Here is a 26478-nt window from a genome sequence, read left to right as displayed (position 1 = left end):
AAGACAAAGCATGAACCTGAATTTGTATCATAGCTCTTGCAACCACAGTGTATCACTTTGAAGTGTTCAAATTTGGTCATTAATTAAAAAAGATATAATCACAGCAGCCAACTTGCATGTAGCAAAATGAGATAGTGAGCAAATGTTGGTTGTGGTATAAATCTTGGCCAAGACACTTGGGAGAACTCTCTTTCTCTCAAAATGGTTCTAGGGATCTTTAACTCGTTCAGCAACCCATCCAAATGGTGGCCTCTACTGTCTGGAAGGAAAAGGGATCATCATCCCCTGCAAGTTCCCCTCAAAGCCACCCACCATCCTGACTTGGAAATACATTACCATTCCTTCACTGTTGCTGGGCCAAAATCCTGGAATTTTCTTCTGAGCAGCATTATGGGTGTCCCTACATCGGAGGGATGGCAGCAGTTCAAGGAATGAAAGTACACCTTTTCAAGGGCATTATTGCTACCCTCGCCAGCTAAGCCAATGCCCATGAACAAAGTAGAAGCCTCTATCTAACAGGATTAACAGGACAAAATAAAAACCAAAAGAACTGCGGATGCTGAAAATCAGAAACAAAAATAGAAATTGCTGGTAAAACACAGCGTTTCAGGAACTGAGGAAGGGTCACCGGACTCGAAACGTTAACTCTTGATGTCTCTACACAGATGCTGCCAGACCTGCTGAGCTTTTCCAGAATAAACAGGACCTCAGTCTAACATCACACCTAAAGAATGTCATCTCTGACAATGCAGGGCTCCCTGAGTAGTACAGGGGAGTGTCAGGCTGGATTTGGTGTTCAACTCAGATGAGATTTGAACCAACAATTTTATGACTGACGTGTGTGTTACCCATAGTTAGCACCTAAAGCTAAAAGTCTGGTTGACATGTCTGGACTTCAACAGTTTGGTCAAGCTGTCTTTGCCCTGGTAGGCTCAATGTTTCCGGAAAGTTCTATTTTCATTTCAAATTTGCTTTTTTTTTGTAATGCCTGCCCCTTTAAAGGTAAGGTCAGAACTCTCACTGTCCATTTTAAACTGCAGTGATTTCTGATGAGTAAGGCTGGAGAAGGAATTAAAAACAAAAAAAAAGTAAAGATTGTAAATAAAACAGTATGTTATAGCAGCCAGAACCTTTTAATAATAACACCATGATTTTTTTCAAAGTTAATTGTTGCTTTGGTTCCATTTTGCAACAACAGCTTGCATTCCAGGAAGCATCGAGCAACTATTTTTATCTGCCATTTCCTTGTATGAATGAGTTATACCTTCTGATTTGAATATGGGAAGATGAACTAGCAAGGTAAATATTTGCCATCTCAAAAGTACAAACTCACCCACTGATCTTTCATGTCTACAATTGTACGAATCACTTTTCCCTCATCCATCAATGGGTATTCAGATAAATACCCATCAACCCATTCAAAGTCACAGTCTTAGCTAAGTTGCCCACGAGTCGGGAGGTCATGGGCTCAAGACCTATTGCAGGGTAGGAGCGCATGAGTTCTGCCTTGGCCCCTTCTTCAGGCACAGGTTAATACTACATTATCACATTTTTTTTAGCGAGGCCCCCTTAGATACCATATATTTAAAAGACCACGGCACTACCTTTTTTTTTAAAAAAAGGGTCAGTCTAGTATTGTAGTTTTTATTCTTTAAAAGGCCACCACAATTTATTTAATTGCTGTTTCTGGGATCTTGTTCTGCTCAATCACCTGCCACAATTGCTTACATGATGCCAATGCAGCAAACAACCTTCATTTGCTTTACACACTGTGGAATGCCTCAAAGAATTAAAAAACACTTAAAAATATACTCGTGGGACCTGGGCACCTCTGGACCAGCATGTGTTGCCCACCACTGTTGCCCTTGAGAAGTTGCGGGTGAGTTGCCTTCTTGTATCACCGATCTACAATGCCCTGAAGGCGTGAATTCCAGATTGTGACCCAGCGACAGTGACAGAACGATGAACAAAGAACAAAGAAAATTTACAGCCCAGGAACAGGCCCTTCAGCCCTCCAAGCCTGAGCTGATCCAGATCCACTGTCTAAACCAATTCCCAAGCATCTGTATCTCTCTGCTCTCCACCGACTCATGCATCTGTCCAGATGCACCTTAAACTAACCTACAGTGCCTGCCTCTACCCGCTCCAGGCACCTACCACCCTCTGTGTAAAGTGCTTTACGCGTGTATCCCCCTTAAACTTTTCACCTCTCACCTTGAACAAGTGACCTCTCATTATTGAATCCCACACCCTGGGTAAAAAAAATAACCATCTCTATCTACCCTACCTATACCCTTCATGATTTTGTAGACCTCAATCAGGTCCCCCTTTTTTTCTCTAATGAAAACAATCCTAACAACTTCTCTTCATAGCTAGCACCCTCCATACCAAGCGACATCCTCGTAAACCTTCTCTGCACCCTCTCCAAAGCAATGACATATTTCCAAGTCAGGATGGTGAGTAGCTTTGAGGGGAAAATATAGATGATCGTGGTCCCAAGTATCTGCTGCCCTTGTCCTTTCAGCTAGTCAAGGTCACATGGTTTGTAATGCGCTGTCAAAGTAGCAAGTGGGTTGTTACAGTGCATCTTGTGGTTGGCGCACAATGATTCCCTTTACTGTGGATTGACAATAGCAGTCATGTTGAATTGTAGAATCCCTAGAGTGTGGAGGCAGGCCATTTAGCCCATTGTGTCCATACCGACCCTCCAAAGAGCATCCCACCCGGACCCACCCCATTCCTGTAACCTGCATTTCCCACGCTAATCCACCCAACCTGCACATCCCTGTGGGCAATTCTGCAAGGCCAAGGGAAAGGAATTGGGAAAGATGCCAGTACCAGAGTGGCCTCTGGACAGAACCTGCTTTTTCAGAAGAATGATTAGTTTGCCTGCATCCTCCAGGAATGATGAAAAATGCTTTTAAGACTTGCAACTCAATGACGTTAGAAGGGAAGGAGCAAAGCTCAAGTTGAACACAAGTAAAGCAATCAAGGAAGGCTCTCACATTTCCAGATGAATGCGCTGGAAAAGGCTTTGGACTTGTGAAGTTAATATTTAACATTCCATTCCAAACATATTAATCTGCAAATCTTTAAGCCACACCATTAAATAGAACAGGTAAGCTCAGATGGCACAATGGGACAAATACCATTTGTCTTTGATGCATTTAAACAGCTTTTTATCTTTGGATTAATGGATACAGACCCTCCCTTGATCAATAGACTGACAATATTCATTAGTTTGATGTGAAACGAGTTCAGACAAGCTCATTGTAAGTAAAACTAGATTTCTTCAAGCATTTTGGGGTGTGGATCATTTGCTCATACTTTGAATTGAGGGGCTAGATGTTGAGTGCATGAAGTTTCTTCAGTAAACGCTCCCAATGTTTGATCAGAGAATAAATGAGGAACATTACTGAAACAAGAAGCAATGGTATATTCAATCATGTGCAGCTCTCACAGGGTTTACAGTATCATAGAACTGCTGGTGCTGGAGGCCATTCAGCCCAACCTGCCTGCTGTCCTCCCACATTCGCCCCATAACCCTGCTTATTCATCCTTTCCAGATAGCTAACTGCAAATGGAATGCCTCAATTGAACCTGCTTCTACTGCACAAAGGTAATGCACTCCAGATCCCACTTGTCACTTTTGATTTTTTTTACCAATTATTTTAAATCCAAACCCATTTGGCTGCCACCCTTTCACAAGTGGAAAAGTTCCATCCTGTTCCATCAGTTTCCTCATGATTTTGGTAACCTTTATCAAATATCCACTTGGTCTTTCATCTGAAGGAAACCATCCCAACTTTTGCAATCTATCCTCTTTGTGGGAGTTCCCCATCCCTGGAACCATCCTTGTGAAATATTTGAACACTGTTTCCAATGCCTACATATCCTTCCTAAAGCACAACACACACAACTCTTCAGCTGAGATCAACTACTGCCTCTTATAAACTCAACATAACTGTCTTCCTCTTGTACTCTATGTTCCTATCAGTCTCAATCCAGGTCATTGCTTCTTTTATTAACTGCTCTCGCAAACTGTCCTACCACCTTCAATGATTTACACACACGCACATCCAGGTTCTTCTATTCCTGTAATCATTTTAGGATTGTACACTTTTATAATGTTTTCGCGGATCCTTACCAGCAAAATGGCTCTGTTGGGTCTATGTCCAGTCTACAATATGCAATTGGGAGCCCTATTCTAAGAGAGATGCTAATATATTGTTGGGACATAATAGATGAGACTTCTGCTTTGCACCTCTCCTGTACTGTGCCAGGTATACTTGAAATGCAAAGGCATCAACATTTTGCACCTTAAAGTGATAGAGTCATACAGCACAGAAACAGACCCATCACTACATGCCAACCATAATCCAAAACTCAATAGTCCCACTTGGCTGCACTTGATCCATATCCCTCCAGAACATTCTTATTCATGTACACCCAAATCTCTTTTCAACATTGTAACTGTACCTGCATCCACCACTTCCTCAGGAAGTTCATTACATACACAAACCACACTCCTTATGTCTCAAGAAAAATAATACAAGCTGCCATTTCTTACACAGAACAGAGGGGGTAACTTCAGGCTCAGTTTCCATGCAATAGAGCAGAAATCAACCAAAGAGAAGGTAGAACGTGACTGCAGTAGTAATTTAGGAAGAGACAGCGGGTCACCCTGACATTTGGAAGCAATGGATTTTTTGTGCATCTCTCTCCCCTCGTACAAGTGGTAAGGTCCCAGAAGCCCCTGCACCTCAGCCTGACTCACATATCAGCAACAAGGTGCCGGGCTGGGATTTGGAGCCAGAGTCACGTGGGACAGTTACAGGCCTGGGTGGTAACAGTGGAGGGAGTTGGAAGCCTCTGCATTCAGGTAAAAATGTAAACAGCTCTGCAATTTGAAAAACAATAAGTTTCTCCAGGAAACTTTGGAGTTGGTTTGACAGAGTTCAGCTAGCTAAGTCTGCCTTGGGACAAATCAATATGGCAGCAAAGCAGGAGATGGACCACCTTAACTTGCCTGGACATTGACATCCCCAGTGGGCTCCCACTCATTTGTCTTAATCTAATATGGCAAATGCAGCCTTCCTAGGTTGCATGTGAGCAAAATTCCCCTCATCGAAAATACTGGGCAAAGCCCTAGACTTTTCTAACATTGAAAAACACTGGGCAAAATCCAGAGCTCAGGCTGCAACAAATACATACAGAGGCAGAATGATTTCACTCTGGGATTACTGTTCAGCCAACTTACACCCTCACTCCAAAAGGAAAATCAACTAAACCTAACACTCTAGACTGAAACGAACGTCAAAACCTTCACCTACTCAGCAGACACAATATGGAGCCTACAGAGATACTGCGCATTCAATCGCAATTAAAATCCATTCACACAGGCTCTACCCATCAGGAAGCCAACTGACTTCAGAAAGAAACAATGAACATCGTTAAAAATCACATAACACCAGATTAAAGTCCAACAGATTAATTTGGAAGCATTAGCTTTCAGAGCGCTGCTCCTTCATCAGGAAGTTGTCTGCTTCCAATTCAACCTGTTGGGACTATAACCTGGTGTTGTGTGATTTTTAACTTTGTACACCCCAGTCCAACACCGGCATCTCCAAATCACCATGAACAAATCAGTTTTGAGGGGAGATAGCGGGTCACACAGTCTGTATATCTGCCAGCCCTTATCTGATCGGAGAGCTTTATCAATAACAAGCTTCTGCAGAAACAGCTTCCCCACAGGCTCTAGCCCCAACAAACAGTTCCGGAACCAAGACCGCAGAGGCTGAACAGAGAAGCTGAATGGGGAAGACAAAGCAAGGGCATCATCACAACAACGGAAAAGGGGGAGGGGAGTGGGGTATGCCAACCAAGTACTACCCCAACAGCAGCTTCCGGACACAGGCCTGTTCCAAGCCAAAAGGACTGACCGGAAGAACCTCAGCAACCAGACACACTTTAAAACTGTATCAGGAGTGTGGTGCTGGAAAAGCACAGCCGGGCAAAAGGGAGGACCGCAGATGCTGGAAACTAGAGTAGAGATCTGAGTGGTGCTGGAAAAGTACAGCCGGTCAGACAGCAGAGGAGCAGGAGAATCAATGTTTCGGCATATGCCCTTCATCAGGAATACCTAAAAACGGTGTTCTCCCCAGTAGTGAGCTTAAACTCCCGAGACCCCAAAAAAGTTTCCAGCCTAACTAGCAGGGAGGGGAAGGTGACAGTGCAGGGACCCCAAGGATAGGAAGCCCAATTAAAGTTTCTATAGAAGCTAAAACAGCAGTTTTAATTAAGTGTTTAATTTAATCGTGTATTTCATTACTGCCCTCTGTATAGTTGAAGGGGTCAATTTTACCGTTCAGTGCTTTTTAAACCAGTATTTCTTGTACACAAATACATTTAGAGATTCTTTTACCTGAAACACCTGCCTATGGACCTTCTTCATTTCACATTCCCTAAATTGTCCCAGTGTCAGAACCAGGGATCTGGAGGGGGTAATTGGAACCACCTCAAATCAGCAAGTTACTGATTGCAAATCAAAACCCTACACCTTCTTAAGTTTGCCTGTGCTTTCTAGCTTTCCACTTTGGGAAAATTTGCAAGTCCAGAACTTCCAGACCAGCGTCCCCTGATCGATCAGAGGAAAAGCATAGAACAAGACAAACTAGAGAACCGGACTCTTTAAAGGAACCACACCTGAGCCACTTAGCTTTCATTTAATTCATTGTTCCACTGACAAAAGGAGACTGCGAGAGGGACACTGTCAGCAAGGAGGGGGATTAACAGCAAAAACTACTCCAATTGTGCAATCCCACATCAAGCACAAAAAAAACTGAAATAGCAGTTGTAAACACACATTTTCTTTCTATAGATTTCAAATTAAAATAAGTTGGATTGAAAACATTTCCAAAAAGCATCAGGACATTTTCATTGACCTGGAGTTGCTCCACTTTTTACAAACTTTTCAGACACTTGTTCAAATACCCAAACGGGTAACAAGACTTAAGGTCTTGTAAATTTGCATCAAAGTTCTTGCTGCTGGGCTACCTTGTGGCTTAAATGAATAGTTGAAGCATTCTATACTGTTCAGATGAAGAGAGAGAGAATTAGGTATTACCTGGGTCTGCAATCCACACAATTCTTGCTGGAAGAGTTTCGCACTCAGTGATTGAATGGTTGCTATGAAAAAAAAGGAACATTTGCAAATCATCACTTTAGAAACAAACGCAGGCATCCACAATGCAGGATTACATCCGCACATATTGACTGCCAATTTAGTTTAGTTTAACGGCACAATCAATTTAAGAGTCATTGCTTTTGGGTCAAAGTACCCTTCAAAACAAAAGCAACCAAACACTTTGATGCTGACAAACATCCAGGCTCTGCAAGTTAGCTCTGATTGGGAACATTGCTGGAGGCAAATCACATTGTTCAGGATGCTTTTTAACTCCGTTTAATGCAAGTCAGCTTGATCCATTTGACTTTGTTCATAAGTGTGCATTCACATTCCTTGAACACCACTATTCTACAGTTTGAATATCAATCCCATAGAAAAATAGGAGCAGGAGGTGGTTACATGTCCCTTTGAGCCTGCTCCCTCATCAGTATCAGAGAGTCATAGAGGTGTACAGCACAGAAACAGACCCTTCAATCCAACTTGTCCATGCCGACCAACATATCCCAACCCAATCTAGTCCCACCTACCACCACCAACGGGCCCATATCCCTCCAAACCCTTCCTATTCATATACCATCCAGATGCCTTTTAAATGTTGCAATTGTACTAGCCTCTGCTACTTCCTCTGGCAGCTCATTCCATACAGGTAACACTCTTGGAGTGAAAAGTCATTGCTAATCATCTAACTCTGCACCTTGTTCCCACTTTAGGCAGAGGAAGTCTCTAGCTCCGCCTTGAAAATATTTTAGTTTTTTAAAAAATTGCATTCAAATTTCACTAGCTGGTACGGTGGGATTTGAACTCCTATTCCTGAAGCTTAGTCTGAGCCTCTGGGGATTGCCAGTTCGGGACAAAGATACTGGAATGCAAAAGGTAAACGAGCAGGACACTGGAAGACGACAGCAAGCCAGGCAACATCAGGAAGTGGAGAAGTTGATGTTTCATGTGTAACCTTTCTTCAGGGCTGGAGAAGGGTTTTATGCAAAACGTTGACTTTACCCCCTGGCCTGCTGTGTTCTTCCTGCCTCCTGTTCAGTCTACTCCAGATTACTAGTGACATTACCACTCTGCAACCAGCTCCCAAGGTTTAATCATTGTTTGTCTCAATTCTTTTGCCACCCCCTCTCTTCGAGGCCACACACAAACTACCACATCCCAGGAACTTAAGAGGAGCAAGTCCATGGAGACTGAAGTCAATTTGATTTGCCTCAGAAAAAATAAAGTAAGAACACTCACCCTGTCCAAACATGTTGCGAACACTTCTGATAGTTACCGCTTGTTCAGAGTTCATGTCCTCTGAATAAGCTTCTATGAAGCACCTTAGGATATCTGTCTAAGTGCCGACATAAATGCATGTTGTTTCAATCATCATTAATGCCCTTCCAATGTGTTCTACATCGCAAAACAACAAGGATAGTGAACACCTCAGAAAAGGCAATACTATTGTCACTAGAACTAATAATCCCGAGAGCCAAGTAATGTTCTGGGGATTGCAGTTCAAATCCCACTATGGCAGCTGTTGGAATGTGAATTCAATAAAAATTATGAACATGTTGATTACCTATAACCTCGAGGTAAAAAAAAACTGCATTATGTGACTCCAGACCCACAGCGATATGGTTGACCGTTAGCGGTCATCTGAAATGGCCCAGCAAGTCACTCAGTTGTAGTAAATGCTTGAAAAGGGGAAAAAAAAGAAAAGGCAGATACATTGATACCACCAACTGCAAGTTCCCCTCCAATCCACACATCATCCTCAGGCCCCTGAAACTGCCTCCCAAACAGCAGGGTGGGTTTAGCTACAGCACATAGACTTTAGGAGGTTCACGGCAGCACTTCAACACTACCTTCAAGGGCAACTAGGCATGGACAATAAATGATGGGCCAGGCAGTGACACCCACTCCCCATGAGTGAATAAAAGAAATTTCATGTTCATTGCACGACAGTCTCTGACAGCACACAGTATGTAGAAAATAGCCTACTCCACTCAGCAAGATCATGATTCCTGACAAAGGGCTCTTGCCCGAAACGTTGACCCTCCTGCTCCTCGGATGCTGCCTGGCCTGCTGTGCTTTTCCAGCACCACACTCTCGACTCAGCAAGATCATGGCTGATCCTTTATCTCAATGCCATACTCCCATACCCCTCAACATCTTTAACATTTAGCAATCTAGTTTGTTCTTGAATATATTCAGTGACTTGGCTTGCACTGCCCACGGTAGAGAATTTCACAAGGTCATCAATCTCAGAGTGAATAAGTCCTCATCTTGGTCTCAAATAGTCTAGCCCATATGCCGAGGCCATTGCTTCTTGCTCGGAATCCTCCAGCTAGGGCAAACACCATTACTGCAGTCAGTCTCTTCAAACCTGCCAGCTTTTGATTGGGTCAATTGACCCAGTCTCTCCAACTTAACTAAACAGATTTCCTAGGAATCAGACTTCTCTGTGCTACCTCTGTGACCAAAGTATATTCTCTTCTGGAAGAAGGCCTTATATCCTGGAAAATGAGGGACTTTAGGGTCATCACTGTTGGACCTTTGCTCTCTAGCTCCACAAACTGGCATGGACGGCAAGGTGGGTCAGTGGTTAGCACTGCTGTGTCTCAGCGCCAGGGACCCAAGTTCAATTCCACCTTTGATGACTGTCTGTGTGAAGTTTCAACATTCTCTGTGTGGGTTTCCTCCAAAGGTATACAGGTTAGGTGGACTGACCATGCTAAATTGCACCACAATATTCGGGAATGTGCAGATTTAGTGGATTGGGCATGGGAAATGCAGGGTTACAGGAATGGGGTGGGTCTGGGTGAAATCCTGTTGCTAGGGTCAGCGTGGACTCGAAGGGCCGAATGGCCTGCCTTCACACTGTAGGGGTTCTAGGACTGTCTGAAACAACAGTGGACCAAACCAACATCATTAAAATAAAAAATGCAGGAGCACTGATGGAAATAACTGCGAGATTCTACCTGGGCACTCAAGAGCACTTTGATTCAACAAAATGCCTGGCAGCTATTGCTCATTTGGTGTCACCCTCATCACTGAGTCAAGACAGTAGATTTCCAGAGCTACATTCAGACTGGAACACAAACTCGAGATGAACACTCCCACGCAGTATAGGGACAATGTTGCACTACTAGAGATGCTCTGTTTCAGGAGGAAACATTAAGCTGAGGCCATGTTTGCCCCTCAGGTACTTGAAGATCTCCATGTTATGAAGATGACAACGGGAAGTCGTCCCTGGCATCTGGGCTAAGAATGCCCCCTCAATCAACAGCACTAGAAGTGAATTATCTGCTCTTTATCACCTTGTGGGAACCGTGCGCACAAATTGGCCATGCTTTCCACATTCTGACAATGAAGACATTTTTTTTTAAAAAATCACTCATTGAAAGGCGCCATGTAAATGCACATTTTTTTTCATTTTTCTGATAGCACATTAAGCAACGCATGGGTTTTGCATTTCCCACTCGATAGACGATTCTTTATAGCCAAATCGACGTTTCGGACAAAAGCCCTTCATCAGAAATAAAGCTGCCTGAACTGCTGTGCTCTTCCAGCATCACTGATCCAGAATTTGGTTTCCAGCATCTGCAGTCATTGTTTTTACCTCGATTCTTTATAGCTGCCAACACGAACTCGGAAGCAGAGATTTTCTGAGCAGCGTGTTAGGAAAGAAAGGGAAAACAAATGGAATTCCAAAATCAGAACCTGTGAGAATGCTTGAAAACCAAAGTTTTGGGCGATTTTATGACTTCCTTTGTTCAATGACAGCATTCTTCTACTGCACAGGAGGTACAAAACATTGGCACTGCAGGGAGATTCTTGCTATAGAAAAAAAACATGGATTATAAAATGAAGAGATTGTACAACTCCAAGCAAATTTTTATGGACTGAAAATAGAAGCATTGGTTTTCGCGCAAAGAACATAAAATCCTCAAACAGGTGCTGCAGGGCATTTGTTTTCCAAGGTAGATTTACTGTTCTGCTTTTTACACTCCGTTTTCAAACTGCTCGGGAAACTGTGCCTGGTGAATTGTTAACTGTGGATGTACCTGCTCGCAGGTTTAACCAATCTATATGGATTAAATCGTGTGAAGTAGGTTAAACCACATTCTGAGATGTAGCACCGAAAGAGGATTTAAACTGAAAATTTCAGAGCAAAAACAAATGACTCATTTTCAGATTGCTGAGCGTGACGACTCGAGGCCACACATCCATCTTCTTTCCATTTTGTAGTAGCAAATGCTTATCAGCAACAGGCACGATGACACAAGCCACATTATTACGCAAGGCAAGAGGCTTAAAATGTAGTGATGGTTTCGAAATAGAGTGACAACACAGACAGGAAGTACCCAATGCACACATTCTATACCACAATAAAACAGTTCTAAATAAATTCTTGACAGATTTGTAAGCCGGTCCATGCAACCACCCAGCCTCTACTAAGTGACACACTATGCTGGGTCTGCCAATATAAACCTTCCACAGCACTGCCAAAAATGGAAACTTGTAATACTACAATACCTAGAAGGTATCATAGAATTCTTACATTTCTGGGAAGAGGTCATTTGGACCATTCAGTCCACGCTATCCCTCCTCACAGCATCCCAAACAGACCCAGCCCCCTGCCCTATCCCTGTAACCCCACATTTCCCATGGTTGACCCACCTAGCCTGCACATCCCTGGCCACTACAGGCAATTTCTTATGGCCAATCCACCTGACCTGCACATCTTTGGACTGTGGGAGGAAACCGGAGCACCCGGACGAAACCCACGCAGACACGGGGAGAACGTGCAAACTCCACACAGACAGCCACCCGAGGGTGGAATTGAACCTGGGTCCCAGGTGCTGTAAGGCAGCAATGCTAACCACTGAGTCGTTGCGTTCTATGTTGGTTTAAAAAAAGGGGACACAGCAGCTTTACTCATGTGGCAGTTCTCTCAGGCCCTTTATGTTGTGCATTTTTTAGATTAGATTAGATTACTTACAGTGTGGAAACAGGCCCTTCGGTCCAACAAATCCACACCAACCCGCCAAAGCGCAACCCACCCATTCCCCTACATTTACCCCTTCACATAACACTACAGGCAATTTAGCATGGCCATTTCACCTAACCTGCACATCTTTGAACTGTGGGAGGAAACCGGAGCACCCGGAGGAAACCCATGCAGGCACGAGGAGATTATCTGTGTGGAGTTTGCACAGTCACATGAGGCAGGAATTGAACCCGGGTCTCTGGCGCGGTGAGGCAGCAGTGCTAACCACTGAGCCACCGTGCCGTCCAGCTTTAAAATTATTAACATTGCATTAAGAGACAACCATAAAGCATTGCATGTCAGACATGGGAAGAGAAGGGAACCCCTAAAGGCTATCGGGTGTTTTGAGATCACAGCTGATTTCTACCTTTATTCCATTGCAACTGCAGAAAAATGCTCAGATAGCTCCTTCTGAACCTGCGACCTCTACAACCTGGATGGAGAAGGACAGCAGATCCATAGAAGCATCACCATCTGAAACATGCACCAGAACTTGGTCACCATTCCTTCAGTGTTGCTAGGCCAAAAGCCTGAAATCCCATTCTATTCACTATGGATGCCCCTGGACTACATGGACTGTGGCAGCTAACTGCGACAACAACGGCTCACATTCAATAAAAGGATTTATTTTTTAAAAAGTCCACCTTGGATCTGTAAACCTTAAATAACGTGCACGCAAAAGCGTATCAAATTCAATCGTGAAGTTTGCAACTTGGCCAGGAAGATTTCTAGTAGTTTACAAATTATGAACCAAGAGCAGGAGGAGACCATCTGGCCCATTGAGCCTGCTCTGCCAATCGATAAGATCATGGCTGGCCTTTTCATGGCCTCATCTCCATTTACTTGCCTGGAGACCCCAACCCTTAATACCTTTACTGTTCAAAAATCTGTCTTTACTTTAGAACAATTTAAGGAAGTAGCCTTAACTAATTCACTGGGCAGGGAATTCCACAGATTCACAACCCTTGGGTGAAGGTGGTCCTCAATTCAGTCCTAAATCTGCTCCCCCTTATTTTGAGGCTGTGCCCCCTAATTCTAGTTTAACCTGCAAGTGGAAATAACCTCCCTGCTTCTATCTTATCTACTCCCTTCATAATTTTATGTTTCCATAAGATCCTCCCTCATGTTTCTAAATTCCAATGAGTATAGGCCCAGTCTACTTACTATTTCCTCATCAGCCCCTCAACTCCAGAATCAACCTAAGGAACCCCCTCCAGTGCCAGTACATCCTCTCTCAAGTAAGGAGACCAAGACTGTACACAGTACTCCAGGTGTGGCCTCACCAACACCCTATACAGCTGCAACATAACCTCCTTACTTTTAAACTCCAACCCTCTCACAATGAAGGACAATATTGAATTTGCCTTGATTACCTGCTGCACCTGCAAACTAACTGTGTGATTCATGCACAAGGACACTCAGCTCCCTCTGCACAGCAGTATGGTGCAATTTTTCACCATTTAAATTATTGTGCTTTTTGCTGCTATTTCTATCAAAATGGATGATTTATGAAAGGAAATGCATTACATCATGCAGCCGTGGAAGAGACTGACATTTGCGTCAAGTATATCATTGTTTGCTTCAATTTGCATGGTGACGCACATGTAAACTTTTGATTCAGCATTTGTGGCTGGTGAATGGTGTGATGGTGTTTTACTAGCGGAATCTTCTCCAGAGAAGACTGTGGCTTTTTCTGTGTAACTGAGTGGAAATATACGATTCAGCTGATCAATAATTTTAGCTGAAATAGAACTTCTTTTCAACAATATGACAATAGAACCTGAGCTCAGAATAATTTTCTTGATTATTTTGTTTTAAGAATGACCTTGACAGTGTATTAAAGTGTGTGTGGGAGGAGTGTGTCCCTCACATCCACACATTCTGTACAACTGCAATTTATCCAGCCCCACTGCCTTGCCCTTTTCCCTATAGCCCTCCAAACTTTTGCTCTTTAAATCATTATCCAATTTTCCTTCAAAAAGTTGGCTATTCAAAAATGCAAAGGAAGAGTCAGAAGTCATATGACACCAGGTTATAGTCCAACAGGTTTATGATTGTGATTTCAGGTTTAAAGTTTGTGGTGTTGTGTGAATTCTGACTAAGGAAGAGAAAAGAGGGGGGCATGATTCACACTAGAGAGCAAGCTAGCTTCACAAAGAAGAGAATATCAACTATCACACAGACATACACACACACACACAGCTGTCTAAATGTATTACTATTACCTGCATTTATCCAAGCCACCTCCACTTCCATTTATGGAAATGAAAAGATGCTTAGTTCTGAATTCAACAGCTCAGAAATATGCAATAAACTCATCTCACTAAAAAGAGAAAAGACTAGTGATTGTTTTGCGCAGAGATTTATAATGTTAGTGGCCTTCAAGTAATAAATGGCCATTCCATATTAATCTTCAAGTAGTGGCCATTTCATATTAATTTTTACAATCTTCCTGTCTGGCAAATGCCATTCTTCAAATGTGCCAACATATCTTTCTTTCCTTAATGGGCAGCACACACAAACCTTTTCATGAAAGGTTTTGAACGTTGGCAATTTTTCAAGATTTTGTCTGGAGAAAGGACTGTGGTCTTATAAAAATCAAGTCCATGAGGATCAGGAGGTCTAATCATCTCCACCAACCTCCCCTCCTCAAAGTCAGGTTTGGAGATGCTTACTGATTATTGTAGAGTTCAGTTCCTTTCACAACTCTTCACAAACTGAAGCCGACTGCGCCTTCAGCTAGCAAGATTAGATTAGATTCCATACAGTGTGGAAACAGGTCCTTCGGCTCAAACAGTCCACACCGACCCTCCAAAGAGTAACCCACCCAGACCCATTTCCCTCTGACTAATGCACATAACACCATGGGCAACTTAGCATGGCCAATTCACTGACCTGCACATCTTTAGATTGTGGGAGGAAACCAGAGCACCCGGAGGAAACCCACGCAGACACAGGGAGAATGTCTAAACTCCACACAGACAGTTGCCCAAGGCTGGAATTGAACCTGGGACCCTGGTGTTGTGAGGCAGCAGTGCTAACCATTGTGCCACCATGCTAATAATAATATGGATAACATTCAGGCTTGGTTGACTCAAGTAACAGTTCTGCTTCATCAATTCAAGGCAATGACCACCTTCAAGAAATAATCTAGCCATATTGCCTATATAGAGATTTCTATGATTGACCCCTTATCCATCAATATATTGGGAGACAGCATTGATGCAGACCTTAAAAATACCAGCAACATAATTGCAATAAGTTTACACTGAAGAGTGCTCTGTATCAGAGGAACGATCTGTCCGCCATGATAGAACTCACTACAAATAGTTCAGAGCATGCTTTAGCCCTCAATCTCTCAACTCAAACATGGCCATTCAACCTCACAGGTATCTAAACCACCAACATGCTGCTCCCTGGCTGGGCAGAATGACCACTTTTAGGGAAAGCTTGATGTTGATATGAGCAGAATCTGCAGGTCAGAGCATCTCTTCAGACTAGGAGCATTCAATGCAAGACTGAGGATGGGCCACGAGACGAGACCAGGCCAAGGACATCATACTCTGTGAAAGGCAAATGAGAACAGGCAGAGATTATTTGAGCTACCTGGTGTAACTGATATCTTTACAGGAGAAAGAAGGTGTCCTAGAGACTTCCAAGATCAGAGAATTGGCACTGGCTTGACCTGATCATCACCTGACTTTACCCTGTGAACACATTAAGCTACCACAGCGCTGTGTGAGATACAAATCATTCAGTTGAAAATGTTCATTCAAAGCAGAAATGTTGGATCTTACTAACTTCAGCCATACCAACAATCCAGACAAAAGTCCTCATTATGATTGAACTGATGCCCTCCAGTAATACCCTCAGAAGGAAAAGAGAACATGCTTGAATTTTTTTCGATCCCTACAGTATGGAAACAGGCCCTTCAGTCCAACAGGTCCACACTGACTCTCCAAAAAGTATCCCACCCAGACCCATTACCCTATCCTATTACTCTACATTTCCCCTGACTAATGCGCCTAACCTACAGGTCCCTGAACACTGTGGTCAATTTAGCATGGCCAATTCATCTAACCTGCACATCTTTGGATTGTGGGAGGAAACAGGAGCACTTGGAGGAAATCCGTTGCAGACACAGGGAGAATCTGTGTGGAGTTTGCACAGTCACCTGAGAGTGGAATCGAAACTGGGTCCCTGGTGCTGTGAGGCAGCAGTGCTAACCACTGAGTCACCGTGCTGCCCTGACACCACCTGCAACACTCGGGTGTTACAATATCAGGAGATGTGAAGAAAATGCTGATTCTCTTGAAAACAGTGGAGGGTGACCAAACTGGGAGAGCCAGCATTTGCTTTCATTAGTCAGAGCATTGAGAATAGAAGTTGGGGCATCATGTTGCGGCTATATAGGACATTGGTGGGCCATGTTTAGAATACAATTCTGAACACCTTTCTATAGGAAGGATGTTGCTAAACTTGAGAGGATGCAGGGAAGATTTACAAGGATGTTGCCAGGACTGGGGGGGTTTGAGCTATAGGGAGGGGCTGAATAGGCTGGGGGTTATTTCCTCCTGGAGAGTTGATGACGGAGGGTTGACTTTAGAGGTTTATAAAATCATGAGGGACATGGACAGGGTGAATAGCCAAGGTCTTTTTCTGGAGGATGAGGGAGTCCAAAACTGTACGGAATGAGCTGCCAGATAAAGTGGTGGAGGCTGGTACAACTACAGCACGTAAAAGGCATCTGGATGGGTATATGAATAAGGAGGGTTTTGGGGAGTGAGCAGAGCGATGGTGGCGAGAACCAAGTTACTGACCAACATAAGGTTGTTGCCAGGAGATCACAAATGGACTCATGAGTAACACTTTTATTCAGGGAGTGGCTTCAACCATGAAGAATGCTTGAAGTGAATAATACAGATGTGTATAAGAGAATGCTGGATTAATATTGGAGGGAGAAGGAAGTAGGCAGATATGCAAACTGGTGAACAAAGCAGGTTCAACAGGACCATGAACATTCCTGATGAAGAGCTTATGCTCAGAACATTGACTCTCCTGCTCCTTGGATACTGCCTCACCGGCTGTGCTTTTCCAGCACCACCACACTTTTTTTTAAACCATGAACAGGTTGGGTGGAATGGCTTCTTTTTGTGATATATTATACAGATTATATAGACTATATGACTAGAGTAGCATTGAAAGCTTGGGCAGTTGATGGACCAATGACATGAAGCCTTGCAATCAAGTCTGCTTCAAGCCAACTTTCAATGGAAACTTCCCTAATTCCATTTAAAATTCATTAGGCCATAAGACTTCGGACGAGGAGGTAAGCCATTCAGCCCATTGAGTCTGCTCCAGTACAGAAGGAAATAATAGCTGATCTGGTAATCCTTATTGTTAATGTCATTGCCTACTTTTTTTTTTAAAATGTCTGAAACATAGAACACCTTGTTCTAGGATTGCTTGACTGAGGGTCTACTGGGGCTTTTTTTGTGGAAACATAGATCAATTTTGAAGACAAAACCTGCACCCTTTTTCTCAAGACTAATGACCGAAAGCCAAGTCTCGAAAAATGTCCCCATCAGGAGCTGCATAACTCCCTGCAGTGGTTAGGATTCTATCTAGGAATGAAATGGGAAGAACATCCTGTGGTCTAAGTGGGATTTTCTGTGAAGAGTGTAGGAGTTGAGTTCAAGCACAGCATTGATTATCTGGCTCTTATCCCCCAACCAGTAATCCAGTCCACCAGTCTGCTGCAAACTCCACCTTGCCTTGCTAAATGCAACAACTTGACCAATAGCTGAGCAATTGTTTAGATCATCCTCCCTCGAATAGCGAAAGCAATCTAAAGAGCCAGTCACTGAGCACAGAGGCAAAACTGGTTACTGCTCAAGGCTGAACTTCCCAAACACGATATACAGGTAAAAACGTACATGAACAAGGGGACAGACATGTATTTCTTTGAACAAGGATACAGGCTTCATCCTACAGCATTCCCTTACTATAACTACTAATCATAACATTCTACTAACATGCTGAAAGGTCTGAAATATCATCATACATTCAGCAAAGCAAGCAGTCTGATCAGACACATTGTATGCTCAGAGTAATGCAGAGTTCACGGACTATATGCAAACACACACAAGACTGATCTCCCTCCCCCCAGTTTTATTGATGACTTAATATTTGATGCTCCCACAACAGTCAGCAGAAAATATCATTGGTCATTCAGAATTCCCATGACTTCACCCATCTGGAAGGACCTGACAAGGGCAGCAGATACCTGGGAACATCTGTAATTCTCCTCAGAGTCACTCACACCCTGACTTGAAAATATATCACTGTCCCTTCACTGTTACAAATTAAATTCCTGGAATTCTCTCCCTATGCCATTCTGGGTGAACTATAGCTTATGATAGTAATGGCTCAAGGCTGCAGGGCACTACCATCTTCTCAGGGAAAGAGACACTGGCAGTAAAGGCCAGCCTAATCTTTCAGTGAAATATTGCCTTGTCGTCAAGGGCAATCTCTCTCGCCTAACCCAGTTCAGCCTTTTGTCCACATTTGGACCAAGGCTGTAATGAGGTCAGGAGCTGAGCGGCCCTGGCAAAATGCAGACTGGGCAGTAGGGAGTCAGTAACGCTGAGCAAGTGTTGCCTGATATCACTGCCAATGACCCCTTCAATCAGTTCACTAATGACGGAGGGTCGTCAAGGCAGTATTTGCCAGGGTTCGATTCATCCCATCCATGTACACAGGACATTCTAGGGCAATTTTTCTCACTGTTAGGTAGATGTCAGTATTATAGTTGGAACAGCTTGGCTGAGCGCATGAATACTTTTGGAATACAAATCTTCAGTTTTATTCCTAGAATTATGTCAGTCCCCATTGCCTTCAGCTGTTTCTCATATCACTTGCAATGGAGTGAATTAACTGGAGACTGGCATGTGCAATGCTGGGGACCACAGAAGGAGCCAAAAACGTTTGAGTCACTTGGTATTTCTGGCTGAATGTGAAAGGTTCAGGGTTGCAGTGATGTGCTGGGGTCCCCCATTAATCGGGGATGTGGAACAAAAACAGAGATTGCTGGAGAAACTCATTAGGTGTGGCAGCATCTGTGGAGAGAATGTTTCAAAAACATGGACATTTCATTAGAACTGAACAGGTAGGAGAAAAAAAAAAGGTGGTATGCATATTGAAGACAAGTTGGAGTGTTTTGGGGTGTGATGTGGTGGGGGGGGGGGGGGTTATCAGATGTAGTGGTGACAGTGGATAAGAGAGGGGGCAGAGCGAGGGGCCGGCCGAGCCAGACAACTCAAGGGGGCATGCAGACAAGGGGATTATTGATATTAGGCCAGGACTGAAGAGAAGCTGAATAAGTGATAATGAAAAATTGGGAGGAGAGAATATAGGTAAGCTATATTAAAATTGACCAATATTAGGTCATAACTTCACTGCACTTCCCACGCCAATATTTCCATTGCAGGCCTGCTGTTCCAGTAAGCCTTAGCACATCATCTCATTTTCTACTTGGAGACCCTGCAGCCTCTAGGACTCAACACAGAGTCCAATAACTTTCCAGCCTGGTTCCATCTTTTCACTTTTTTTTTTAAAACCACCCACACACCCAGTTCCTGTTAGGACATGAGTTACTTTCTACACAGCCTATTCATTCTCATCCCATCTTCTAGGTTTCTGTGTTAGGCTTTTTAGAACTTGACACAACTGAATAGCTTGGGATGCCATCGCAGAGGGCACTTAAGAGTCAACCACTTTGCTGGGGGCTTGGAATCACATGTAGGCCAGACCAGATGAGAATGGCAAATTAACTACAGATAAACAGGGCACCTGGTTGGAAAAACTGGAATCCTCCAGATGCTCTGATGTCCTCCCACAGTCCAAAGATGTTCAGGCTAGGTGGATTAGCTATGGAAAATGCAGGGTCGGACGGCTGGCATGGACTCGATGGGCTGAGTGGCCTGCTTCCACACTTTAGCGTTCTATAAACATGTATCCAATGACAATGCAACACAAACAAGCTTGAAGTGAGGAGAGACAAAGTTTACCTTGCAAGGTCAGAGGGATGCTAATACAAGCCAAAGTAAGAAAATATAATCCTATTGTCATCCTGCAGCAAATAATTCAGGGCTTTGGATTTTATGAGGGAAAGTGCAGCAAGAAGATGTGTCTAGTTTCAAGCTCGAGGGGGAAAACCTGTAGTGTCTTCAAGAGTCTTGTAGCAGAAGGTGGGCAGCAGAATTAGCTTGGAGGCTGTGGAAAGATGGCTGGGTGTTTACCAGCAACCCGCACAGGGACAGGTCCATTCCTAATTCATGAGCTCTAACAAAAGCTTGAGGGTCGTTTCATCCAAGAAAACTTAATAAACAGACTCCCATAAGATTTTGCCTCTCGGGGAATAGCTGGATCACAGAGAATGAAAGTGAATTCCAAGGGGTTATGGCAACATGATGGGCCAAATGGCCTCCCGTCATGGGATAACATGATTCCATGATACTCCTGGAAGAACCAACCCAAGGGTGAGTGAACCTTTAAAATTGACAAAGTCCAAGAGAATTTATGGGAAAGCAAACTGTAAATGGGGTTCACAGCACAAGTGACGATGAACTATAGTGTTAAACTTACTTTGTTTAATTTTTTTTATATATACAAAAGTTTTTGTTTAAAAATGCGAAACCATGTGGTGTAGTTCTGTTGGCTAATGACAGGATTCCCGAAAGCATTGTAACTATTCCTCGATTATAATTGACAGGATGTATGACTGAACCACACAGTGCTGTACCAGAATGGCATGTTGTGTGGCTTGTCAACCGCCCAAGAATTGAAAAGATTCTTCTGCGAGTTGACACCCAGGAGAAAAATCTCAAGCATTAATATAAAAGGGTTTTATTTGCATTATTAGGAGGACAGGCTGTTTGACTGATAGCTAAAATAATTCCAATGGAAGTAACAAAGAGTGCCCCTGCTTTTCAACAAACCTGGGGCTAGAGCAATGACAGGAGTGAGAGGGCAGTATCCTAGCGGTTACAGGGCAGCCTCTGGAAACTGACCCAGCCAGGGTTGGCAAACAGACCTGAAGAAGGGCTTATGCCCAAAACGTCGATTCTCCTGTTCCTTGGATGCTGCCTGACCTGCTGCGCTTTTCCAGCAACACATTTTCACTCAGACCAATAGACCCAGTTTGATCCAATGACAGGTCTCCTATAACTAATAAAAAGGACTGAAGTTAAACCATTGGATTTTAAATCCTGCTCCCTTCCTGGTCACCACTTCTCTCTTCCATTCTTAAAATGATTTGGAGATGCTGGTGTTGGACTGAGGTGTACAAAGTTAAAAATCACACAACACCATGTTTAATTAGAAGCACTAGCTTTCAGAGCACTACTCCTTCAGCAGGTGGTTGTGAGATCAGATTTATTCTGTAAGAACACAAGACACAGGGGTAGGTCAATAGACAATAGGTGCAGGAGTAGGCCATTCAGCCCTTCGAGCCTGCACCGCCATTCAATATGATCATGGCTGAAGGTCATTCTGTCCTTCAAACCTGCTTCGTACTCAATACTATTGTGGCCATGGTGACAATTGAACTCATGAACCCTAGTTTTCTAAACAACCACCATAACCACACCACCACACCCAGTTCCAAAATGACTGGAGGGTACACACGATTAAGCAGGTGACAAAGGAATGAGGAAATCACGCTGCACTCCCTCAGCAGTCCTCCAATAGGTGGTTCAGATGCAGAGGGCTGGTGCAGTTTATTTAATAGAAGCAGGATTAGGAAGAAGTAATCACCCTGTGGGTTTGTGCAACCTTTCAGTCCGCCATAACCTTTCATATTGCTAAGTCAAGCAGGTTTGCCCTCGACACGTCAGTCAGTTTCATCGTGCGGTTTCAACTTGAGAAGGGCAGAACTTTGATTAAACTTGGGGTCACACATTTGTTGATTTGATTTCTGAGCTAATTGATGGAGTCCGTTTCAGTTCATGGTTTGGCTGAGGAAGTCTCAGCACAGCACGCTGTACCATCAAGATCCCATTCATCACTGTACACATTTACTCCTTTCACACCACGTGTTAGTGCAGTTTGCCATCTGGAACATGTGCTGTATCAACTTGCCAAGGGCTCTACAACAGCCACCACCATCTGGTAAAAAATCATAGGAAGCAAGCAAGCATTTGGGAGCAGCACCGAGTTCTTCTTCAAGTCATATGCTATCCTGACGCCTTGCAAATATCGTGGTTCCCTCTTCAGCCAAAATCCTGCAATTTACTGACCAGCAGCGTTAGGAATACACCCACACCATGTAACTGCAGCAGTTCCAGAGTGCATGGCACTGTCACTTTAACACTGGTGATCAGGGAAGGCTAACAAATACTGCATCTGTCAGCAACACCACCACCTCCCAATCAGCAAGTGCATTAAAAGGACAGAGCAAGTCATAGACACACAAAGCTGTAGTGTTATAGTTATTGAGAAAATGACATTCTGCAATATATGACAGTAAACCCAGGAGACAGGGTTCAACGCTTTGCAGCAACCATCCACCTTCAGAACCCTTTAAGCAAGTCCAACCCCTTCAGAAGACCACACGCATCAATGGGTAGAGTAGAAGACAGGGCAATTCCAAACAAAGTTAGAGCCAGCCCACGTGAATCACACTGACTGAAGATTAATTTACACTAACAGAGAAAATGGCTTAGTCCTGGGCTGGAGCTAAGATCACATCTTACATAAAAGGTAGATGCAATATCAAACTATATAAGTCTGGTCAACATGGTCTCCTGGACTCGTTTCAAATACTCAAAGTCAGAGAGGGATTTTCCAAATTGGACTTGGGGTTAATCTCGCGTGGAGTGCAAGCCAAGAAGTTTCAGATTGTAGTTGCTGCCCCTCAACACCTCATGAGCTGTTCAATATCACTTGAATTGAGAGTTGTGGTAGTGCCACACAACAGCATGGAGGACATTCTCACTGTGAAGATGTCATTTCATCGCCTTTGACAAAGTAATCAAAGTAGTCAGTGTCATAAACTGATTCACCTGCAACAAGTAAGTTGGTGGGGACAGGTTTAAGCAGATTTTTCACTCATGCTGGTTCCCTCAGTAACTGCTGCAAACTCAATCTTGCAGTTATATCCTTCAGGTCTTAGCCAGCCCTGTCAGTGGAGTGCTACTGAGCCACACTTGGAGATGGACATTGAAATCTCCCACCTAGAAAACATTCTGCGTCCTCTCCAACCTCTTTCTTCCAAATGGCACTCAATACCAATTAACAATTTTCCATCAGCCAAGGGTGGGAGAGGTGAGGAGGACAAGAGCTGGCAATCAGCGAGTGGTTGACTTGTGGGCAAGGGGCTTTATGGGGTCCAGGTCAATGTTGAGGACAACTCCCTCCCGAGTGTATGTCATTATGCTATCACGTCCAGTGGACATGCCCAGTTATTTGGAAGGTACATTCTGGGACATGGTGGATCCACTATCATACCCATCAGCCAATACCAGGCTGTTGCTCAGTTTGTCTGTAGGTTCACTTCTTTTTGACCTTTTGTGTAGTGGTTTGGTAAAATGGAATGGCTTGCTAGATCATTCCAAGGGGCGTTTAAGAGTTAACCACATTGCTGTGGGTGTGGAGTCAAATGTACATTAGCATGGCAGATTTCCTGCCCTCAAAGTAGATTAGCGAATCAGATGGGATTTTAATGACAATTGACCCAGATTCAATTAGTGACCTTATAAGTCAAGTTTCTGCAATGATCATCATATCATAACCATTTATTTCAATTTACACCATTAATTCAACAAAGAGCCTTTAATTGTCTTTTTACCCTTTCCACCAACATGAACCCTACTTTCGAGTATGTACAGCACACACTATCCCTCACTATCACACTCTGGTTATCCTTACCATATTGCTACCCTGGACTATTATTGCCTTGTCCTTTCCCATTAACATTTGAGATTGCATTTCATATGTGCCTTTTGCGTAATTAGTTAGTTTAGTTTAATATCCCCTTTCCATCCTACTGAAACAATTCACCAGGACACTGGTCCTAGCAGAGTTTAAGTGAAGTCTGCCTGAAAAAAGGTAGAACTCTCTCTGCCCTGAACTGATGCTGGGGCCCCACATTTCTCCCACACCAATCCACGAGACACGTTAAACTCTCTGATCTCATTTACCTCATGCCACATTTGCTGATGGCTTAAGTAATGATACAGAGTTAACATCCAAAAAGGTTTATACACTCATTCACTTCCTCAGGGGAAGTTAAACAGATCAACTTTACAAAATAATCACCCGACCAAACCCAAAGTGAATTTCAAGTTCTATGAAGTAAAACTTGCATCCACACTCTGTACCCATATACAACTGATTCACACAACTGTTTTGATTCCCAATAATTGGAATAAATTTACATGTTGAAAAATTTCAACTTCTGCTCACATTCAAATCTACGCCTTTGAGTGCAATTTGAAATACTGTCCAAACTCTAAAACTATTTCCCAAGAGATGAGTTACAAAAGAAAATATTACAATTGTCACCAACTGTAAACACGCTGCCTGTTTTCCCATTTCAGGAACCGCAAGCTTGCTGCATATTCCAAAGCACACAAAAATACCAGGATCACTTTCTGTTCAAAGGTACGGTCTGTGGAAATTCATTGTGAAGTTTACTTACTTTGCTGCTGGTTGAGTTTTTGTTCGAGGGTTTTGACAGCGCCTGACAGAGCTTGATTTATTGACTGGAGGCGCTGCCGCCCCGTCACTGCTTCCTCCAGCTCATGCTGTAACACTTCTGTGCCGGTTCTGACGGAGGCTAATGCAGCATTCTTGTCAACGACCTGAAAACAGCATGAAAAACTGGTTTGCTGCAAGTTAAGTACACAAATAAATTGCATTTGCTACTTTGCGCATATACACACCTCAAATACAATATGGTAGCTGCATATGGGTGTAACTAGGTTCTCCAATGGAATTGATTTTATGACAAGAACTGTAGCTGTATTTTAAGACCAGTTTACTAAAATAAACTATGGTTAAAGTGATTAAAATACACAAAACATCTTAAATATACAAGTAACCACCCACACAAGTACCTTCACTTCCTTCAGTACTGACTAGTATTAAAGTGTCAAAACAGTTCAACAATGAAAGAATTCTCAAGCAATCCAGATATGAAACACAGTCAACCCCACAGACAAAACAAGACACACACAGTTGCTGCAGGCACTTGAGAGGATCAAACTTGCCTCTTTTTGCAGACCTTCCAGCTGTTGAGTAACTTTGTTCAGCTGAAGTTTGAGGGCAGTTGCTGCTGTCTCCGTTAGCTGCTTCTGGGCTTCAAGTTCCTGCAGCCTGTTAAACCAGCAGAAAGCCACAAGTTGACAGTGACATTTAAGCAGCAAACACCTGCGTAATGAGTGGCAAACCCCCTGCCTTGGAATCCTCCTGAAACACTGTTGTCAGTGCACACTGAAGCTAAGACTTGGTGGCTCCCCTGCTTTCCAAATATAAAACCCAAAAGTTAAAAAGCACCCACACCCGTGTGAATATTTCCAAATTCCAACTTCCCTGAATAACTTGGGCAAGCCAGTAAAGCTGACCTGCAGTTAACTCGCACCATGGTCATTATCTTTTGAATATATCTGCTTTGTTAGTGGTGTTAATGCTGAAGCTGCCAGAAGTTTAGAAGAACCCCTTCTGGCATTTTATTTTAAAATTTCAGTTTCGTAGCACAATGAAGCATTTCCCATTCGATTTCCACTGTGATTTATTGTCACTGGTGAATGGATATTCTGATTTTGATAAAACATAGAACATAGAACATAGAAGGATACAGCGCAGTACAGGCCCTTCGGCCCTCGATGTTGCGCCGACCGAATCCTACCTAACCTATACTAGCCCAATAACTTCCAAATGCCTATCCAATGCCCGCTTAAATGACCATAAAGAAGGAGAGTTCACCACTGATACGGGCAGGGCATTCCATGAACTCACAACCCGCTGTGTGAAGAATCTACCCCTAACATCTGTCCTATACCTACCACCCCTTAATTTAAAGCTATGTCCCCTAGTAACACCTGACTCCATTAGCGGTAAAAGGTTCTTAGTATCTACCCTATCTAAACCCCTAATCATCTTATACACTTCTATCAGATCTCCCCTAAACCTTCTCTTCTCCAATGAGAACAGCCCCAAGTGCCTCAGCCTTTCCTCATAAGATTTTCCTACCATT

The 26478-nt window shown here is 43.4% G+C and overlaps 1 protein-coding gene across 1 annotated transcript in view; it reads right to left on the bottom strand.

Moving 5' to 3' along the window:
* The window catches only part of lrmp (lymphoid-restricted membrane protein), a 164442-nt gene that overhangs the window by 52057 nt on the left and 85907 nt on the right, over positions 1-26478 (bottom strand). Inside the window, exons 17-19 of the mRNA XM_060843072.1 lie at positions 25493-25598; positions 24922-25084; positions 7127-7188 (exon numbers count right to left, since the gene is read on the bottom strand). Of these exons, the coding sequence (XP_060699055.1) occupies positions 7127-7188; positions 24922-25084; positions 25493-25598 (331 nt within the window). The remainder of the gene's footprint in view (positions 1-7126; positions 7189-24921; positions 25085-25492; positions 25599-26478) is intronic.

This window comes from Hemiscyllium ocellatum, chromosome 23 (assembly GCF_020745735.1).
Source record: "Hemiscyllium ocellatum isolate sHemOce1 chromosome 23, sHemOce1.pat.X.cur, whole genome shotgun sequence".
NCBI lineage: Eukaryota > Metazoa > Chordata > Chondrichthyes > Orectolobiformes > Hemiscylliidae > Hemiscyllium > Hemiscyllium ocellatum.
Note: the sequence above shows the minus strand (reverse complement) of the source record. Positions and strands in the feature narration are given on the sequence as shown.